We start from the raw sequence: 7,500 nt of genomic DNA on the forward strand, positions 1-7,500 counted from the left end.
AATATCATTCATTCACTAATCTATCTGTTCGCCCCCCCCCCCCCCCCCCCCCCCGCATTTGCCTTGATTCATTTATTTATCATTCGTTTATTAAATTTAGTCCTCTCCTACTCTTCCAGGTCAATAGCTACGAGCAGCTGTGCATCAATTTCACAAATGAAAAGCTCCATCGGTTCTTCAATCACTATGTCTTTGCATTGGAACAAGAAACGGTAAGAAATTGACTCTTATAATTCCACATTCAGGAAATGACATGTCGCAATAAATGACAGGGTCGATTAATCAGTTTTTTCAGCCGTTGACTAATTTATAGATTCCTTGCTGTGGTATGACCCAAAAGTGTCGCAAGCTTTCAACTCCACATTTAAAATCCCACAAAATCTGCCTACTTGATAGCCGTACTTAACCAGTTAATGTCGTACTCAGGAAAGACACGTGCTTAAAAATTTGGCCTGAAAACGCTTCCTTCAAATGTCGATCGATTTTAAATGACTCTCATCTTGGCAGAAATTCTCAAACCTGGGACTTTGTGAGGTGCCAGGTTTGAGAGTTTTTGTCAAAATGAGAGTCATTCAAATCGATTTGTTTTTTTGAAGGATGAGTTTTCTGGCCAAATTTTTAAATACGTGTCTTTCCAGCGTACCACAGTTAACTAGTTAATTCGACGAGAGAGGAGCGTGCTTCATGCATAGTATGTACACAGTTATTTTACTTCTTCCTCCCAATGCCTGTTTAGCACTCAGCAGGTTCCTAGCATCCCAAACGGTAGAAGATAGATAGCCTGAACGAAAAAGAAAAAAAAATTATAAGAAACAAAACGCATGTCCACTAACGATGTTGTGGATGGTTGGTATTTATAATGTTTCTCGTTGTTTACTTATTTCCGCTTGAAGAGATGTATAATGTAGATGCACGTAGTATAAGACTAGATACGTCTAGCTACCATTGACGGAATATTATTATTAGTTATCATGAGAAAATAACAAGCGGAGTACACAGCAGGCACTGAATAAATGATGCTGTGCCAAAAAACCAATGTGTGATGGATGTGAATGGTAGATAGTAAAGGGGTTCCAATTTGTGACACATCGTCTCAATATGGTTTTATATCTGACGAGAAAAAAAATATTTTAAAATAAAAATTTTTGATATTTTTTTGGAATGTAGGAAAAAGGAAGGGGGGGGGGGGGTGGCTTTATTACTCTTTTCAGACCGCGAGAGATCAATTCTCATCAAATTCTCTGTAAAAGACTTTAAACGTGTACAGTTAGTTTTGGTTTGAGTCCTGGTACATGGTGAGCAGCAGCTTCTTATGGTTCACACTATTATGTTATGACGATCGACCCAATCAGCAAAGTCCGGTCCGCATTCGTGCACCGTCGCGAACCCGCCTGGTAGCATCGTCACAACACACCTTTCGACTAGATGCTCTGCCGTTTCGGGTTCTTGCCCACAGCGTGGACATATTGGACAGGAAGTTAGACCCCACTGATGTAACGCACCGGCCGTTAGGCAGCTCCTCGACCGGAGCCGATTCGCAGCTACCCAGTGTCTCCTCTTACTGGTATCAAAGCCTGGCAACTTCTCACCAAGCTTAGAGGAGTGTAGGTCCCCGCCCCCACGAGGGATTGAATTCGTCCAAACCGACTTCCATCTCGTATGTGCAGCTCTGTCCGTAGTCAGGGATTCTGCGTACAAGGGTTGCCGGGACTTATTTCGGCTCGAAACGGGGGCACCGTTCATTATGCGCATGAGAGGGGTATCCCCATTCCCTCTCTCTTTGATCTTACTCAGCCAGTTTCCCGTAATGGTCTCCCTCCGGACATCGGGGGCTGGATCGCTGCCATTACCGGGCCCCATTCTCTAGGGGTTGTTGCTAGCGTTCCCGACACTATGTGCATCGACTTGCGAAGTTTTACATCCACCTTCTCAACGTTTCTGCTTCTACCCCACACTGGAGCGCAATACTCCGCGGTGGAATAGCATAGTGCCAGGGCGGATGTTCTCAGGAGCGCTTGGCTAGCGCCCCAAGTCGATCCCGCCAGCTTCCTCAGAAGACTATTCCGCTTCTCTATCTTCCGGGCAACCCCTTCGAGATGAACCCGATAGGTAAGGCTGCGATCCAACGTCACCCCTAGATATTTTGGACGCGGCTCATATGGGAGTGGCTGGTCCCCGACTAGGACATTCAGTTTACGGGTGTGCCAACCACTGCATAAGTGAAATGCAGTGGCCACAGTTTTGAAGTGTTCATCTTCAGGTACCACTTGTCAAAGTAGGATTTGAGTCTGGTGACGTCCTCGCTGAGTACGCTCTCGAGACGGGTCCACACTTTACTCTGAGTAACGAGTGCCCAGTCGTCTGCGTATCCCAGCCTCAGGGAGGAAGTGTTCGGCATATCGCTAATGTAAACGTTAAACAACATTGGCGCGAGTACCGACCCCTGAGGGACCCCATTCTTCAATTTCCTTACTTTGCTCGTGACGTCTCCCAGCGCGACGTGGAATTGCCTTTCCCCTAAGATCGAAGAGAACAACTTCAAGGTCTTTTTGCACCTTATGATTTTTGCAAGTTTGAGCATTAACCCATCGCACCAGACCGTATCGTACGCCGCTGATAGGTCTATAAACACAGCACCTGTTTGCTGTTTTCTCTCGAACCCGTGCTCAATATGCTCTGTAAGGGCAATGACCTGCTCCGTGGTGCACCTCCCTTCCCTGAAGCCTGCCTGCTCGGGTGGCAGGGCAGCGTCTAGGACCGGCCCCCATCGGTTTAATAGAACACGCTCCAGCAATTTGTAAAGACAGCTCAGCAGCGATATGGGTCTGTAACTGTCTGCCTCCTTCGCCGGCTTCCCTGGCTTCAGGATGGCAACTATCTTCGCGTGCTTCCACACTTGTGGAAGCTTTCCATTTGCAAGGATGTCAGACATTGCCTCTGCTAGCCAGGCCCGTGCCCTGGGGCCCAGATGCGTCACCATATCGGGATATACACCATCTATCCCTGCTGCTTTGCCGTTCTTTACTTCGCTAATGGCTGCACCCACTTCTCGGGACTGAACGGGGCCGTCCAGTCCGACTCCTCCGCAGGTAGCGAGTCCAAAATCGTACGGTACGCCTTGCGGACACCGCGCTCAAAAGCCTGATTAGGGACCCGCTTACTACGGTTCTTAATATTCTTGGCAATTGTGTCTGCCTCGCATTCCGGTGCAGCCTTCGCGAAATTCCGATCTGGGTCCAATTTCTTTATCAAACGCCAAGCGTGGCGGCTGGAGTGTGTAAAGTCGAGACTTTCCACGGTCTCCTGCCACCGTTGCTTCCTTCCCTCTGCCAGAGACTGAAGTAGTCTATCGGCTGTGTCCTGGGACTGGTCTGCTGGTACTCTCGGTACAGCTCTTCCGACTCTGCTGTCCAGCAAGGGGTGTAGAATTTCCGTTTGCCCCGTGGAATAGAGCGTTGAGCGCTCTTAACCAGTAGCCTACTAAATCTGGTTATATTCTTGGACTTGGGAGGAATGGCAGGGCAGACCTGCTCGATATAGGAACTGAATTCCTCCCAGTCAGCCTTCCTGAAATTCCATCTGCAAAGTGGGAGAGACTGCACCCTCGGTATTGTCACCCCAGCTGTGACAAGAACCGGCCTGTGCTGGCTATGCGGGAAGTCCCCGAGGACTGTCCGTTTCACCTGCAGCTGTTCACCGTTCGCGCCTTTCGTTACGAGGGTGAGGTCTGGAGTATACTCCTTCTTATGGCGGGTACCCCGGAAGGTACCCTTGGCTGTAGGATCGTACACTAGGTGTAGATCATTACAGTCCATCCATGAGCGGAGTTGTCTTCCTGCCTCATTGCAGTCTCGGTAGCCCCATTCGTGATGGTGGCTATTAAAGTCTCCCAGACAGATGGAAGGATGGCTGACCACCGGTACCGGTGGTGTAGTCCAAGTCGCTCTAGGTGGTTTGTATATATTATGCAAACACAGTCCACCTACTTCCACGGAAATTCGGTTCACCCCATTGCTGTCCGTTACGCTCTCAATGACCCTTACCTTCGATGGCTCTTTAGCGTAAACGCTAACCCCTCCTTTGAGCCTCGAGGTGTCCTCGCGTTGGACCACCGTATAGCCTGGGATCTGGAATCGGGAAGATTGCGCGCCTGAATAAAGGTGGGTCTCCTGTAAAAGGAGGATATCAACGCAATGAACGGCCAATAGCTTTGATAAAAGCTCATTTTTTGCCATACTCTGGCTCTCGACGTTCAGGGACAATATACGCGTCAGCTCGCCATCCCCGCCGTCGCATTTTCCGATCGGCAGGCCGCGAATCGATTGATGCATGGGACGTTTGCTTTTTTCTCGGACGTGCCGACGACCCTGGCGACACGAACGCGGTATTATTTGGCTAGGCGGCAGACCGCTTCGCCATTGACGGACTGATTGGGACTCGACATAAGGACAATAGTGTGGCGCCCGGGATAGGGCTGCTATTCGGGCACCGGGTTTGGATCAAATTTAGTCACACACCGGGGCGAGCAGCTCATGTGGCTCGTTGGCTCGATACCCGGGATGGTCTCGTGACGGTCGACCGGGATTTACACCTTTGCCCTCCCGTGTGCCTCAAGCCCCCTCACCAACTGCAAGGTAAAGATCCACGAGGGGGTACATGGTGAGCATTTTACTTTAACGCATACCACCAATAGCGGACTGTTATGTTGGTCACATAATATTGCTATTTGCCAAATAAACAAACTTGTCAAGCAAAAGTTTTGGATAGGCACTCATTGATATGTGTTTAAATTGATTTGCTTTCTTAATTTCAAACGATTGCAGGAACATTGCATTTTATCCAACATAGCAACTTCTTCGATCAGAGTATCGCAAGCGACACTTCCAGTACAGATTAATCATTTATCCAAATTTGGTTGCTCCTATCTAGCTTGGAACAATTTCGGTCGCTTTTGTTCTTGTGGCTTTCTTTGTTGGTAATTCATGTTGTCTATCCCAGTGCATGAGGAGCTATCGTACACATAGCTGTAAGCGTCGATAGAAAGTTCATTCTAATCCGTCGACTATACTGCCGTACTGTTGAGAAAATACGTGTTTTAATTTTTTGGCCAGATATTTTGTCCTTCAAATAATATCCATCGACTAAAATGACTCTCGTCCTGACAAAAATTCACAATTAAAGGACTTCGCAATATCTACCTTTCAAGTAAAGATTTTATACACAATCATTTGTACAAACTGCGTTTTTATTATATACAATCACAGACCAATTTGCAATTTGTTTTTCAATCCCATCACGTCAATTTCAAAAGACAGAAGACACCAATACGATCGTCTGACTATTCTACTTCAATAAGATCCGATTAATCAAAAGTAAACCAACCCTCATTAACTATCTACCTATTAGGTTTTATTATTATTATTATTATTATTATTATTATTATTATTATTATTATTATTATTATTATTATTATTATTATTATTATTATTATTATTATTATTTTTATTATTATTATTTTTTTAATTATTGTTGTTGTTGTTGTTGTTGTTTTTATTATTGTTATTATTATTATTATTATTATTATTATTATTATTATTATTATTATTATTATTATTATTATTATTATTATTATTATTATTATTATTATTATTATTGTGTTGTTTTTGAAAGGTTTTTTTTGTAATAGGATTTTTTCACTTAATTTTAAAAAAATTGTTTCTTCTATTTATTTTTTACCCAATCTCTGTTTTACGATGTGTATAGACTTTCCATTCCGTCTATTTAAAAATCAAATATTACTTCCGACTAGATCAGTCCCGCTCTCCAAAAAATCAAGCACTTTATCACCCTCGTTACCAATGTCGTAACTATGATCGCATCAGCTATTATGGAGCACATTATCGGTATTGACATCTCGTCCCGAATTCCAAGCAAATCGCTCCCCTCATTACAACCGGCGTCTCTGTCTGAAGGAACGAGAAGATGAGCTCAGTAGAGCGGAAGGGGATAAGTTGACCACGCACACTATCATCTTCTCTCGATCGGTTACTAATCTTATTCCTTTATTCCTTCTCTCATGCTCCCCCCCCCCCCCCCCTCTCTCTCTCTCTCTCTCTCTCTCTCTCTCTCTCTCTCTCTCTCTCTCTCTCTCTCTCTCTCTCTCTCTCTCTTTCTTGTACTTCCACTCGACTAGACACATCCTCCCCCTCTCGTCGATTTTGAATGAGCGACTTTTTTGTTTTTGAAAGAGGCGTTTACAAAAGAAGTTTTTAAAAGTTTCCAGTCACTGTCTGCCACCGCCCATAATTTGACTGTCAAAGAAGCTGGCTCTTTTTAGGACATAATCAGGTTCAGGCGCCATTAAAACCGTTTTAAGAAAGAAAAAAAAAGACACCATAAGATTATTCCCAGCGTGCATGATGTAGGTAGAGGATATTTTGTTTTGAGCCAAAGGGGGAGGAAAACGCCTTTTTCGCTTGAAGTTGGCTTTGGGGGTTAAAGGTTTAAAACCTCGTCAGTATTCTGCCGTGCTTTGATGAAACACGTCTGAATCTGAATCTGGTCTGTTCCATCAATGCACGGCAGAATACATCTTTTTGTATTCGACAGAAAAGTTTAAACCCCAATCTTAATCTTAAATCTCTCAGCGCCTAGAGGCCAAAAAAAAACCCGGAGATGAGTGGCTTTGGGGGTTAAAGGTTTAAAAATTCGTCAGTATTCTGCCGTGCTTTGATGAAACACGTCTGAATCTGAATCTGGTCTGTTCCATCAATGCACGGCACAATCATCTTTTTGTATTCGACAGAAAAGTTTAAACCCCAATCTTAATCTTAAATCTCTCAGCGCCTAGAGGCCAAAAAAAAACCCGGACATTCCCCCCCCCCCCCCCCCCCCCCCACAATTCAACAAATTCTTGGCTACAGTCCCGGCCTTCTGCCAGGAGAGTCCTCCAATTTCATTCCTTTCCCCACCATGTTGTTTTGAGCCTCCTTTTCTCTCTCTTTCTTTCTTGAGTCCATCCTAATGCCTCTGCAGAATCATTCTTTTTCGTTCTCTTCAATCCATTTCCACATTTTCCCTCTCACCTCAACACTACCTTTCTCTTCCAATCCCAAAAATTCTCTCGTCGTTACATGTTGTTGCCAACGTATTCTCAATATTCTTCTCAAACATTTTAATTTAATTTGGTGACATCCAGTTTCCTTTCGTCTTCTTTGTTAGTTTCCAGTAAAGTTTTATTTCACATAATATTATGGATCTATCAAGATGATCTTTAATCTGACTTGTAAAATACGTCGCTTTTGTTTCTAGTTTCATTATTCATTCAGACGTTTGTTTGTTTTGTTGTTTTTTTCTTCAGTATCGAGAAGAAGGCATAGAGTTTGCCCACATCACATTCACAGACAACACCAAATGTGTCGAGTTGATTGAGAAGGCACCGAAATGTGTACTCAAGATGCTGGACGAAGAATGTCGATTTCCACAGGTAATGTAATGTAC

At 44.4% G+C, this 7,500-nt stretch overlaps 1 protein-coding gene across 7 annotated transcripts in view; it reads left to right on the plus strand.

Annotated features, from left to right (window-relative positions):
• LOC144976996 (unconventional myosin-VIIa-like) overlaps positions 1-7,500 on the plus strand; it is a 175,150-nt gene that overhangs the window by 97,415 nt on the left and 70,235 nt on the right. For all 7 annotated transcript variants that reach the window (XM_078921672.1, XM_078921687.1, XM_078921704.1 and 4 more), the window contains exons 7-8: positions 120-212; positions 7,361-7,486. In XM_078921672.1, coding sequence (XP_078777798.1) covers positions 120-212; positions 7,361-7,486 — 219 coding nt within the window. The remainder of the gene's footprint in view (positions 1-119; positions 213-7,360; positions 7,487-7,500) is intronic.

Source organism: Berghia stephanieae, chromosome 1 (assembly GCF_034508935.2).
Source record: "Berghia stephanieae isolate SIO BIC M18660-M18661 chromosome 1, UCSD_Bste_1.3, whole genome shotgun sequence".
Lineage (NCBI taxonomy): Eukaryota > Metazoa > Mollusca > Gastropoda > Nudibranchia > Aeolidiidae > Berghia > Berghia stephanieae.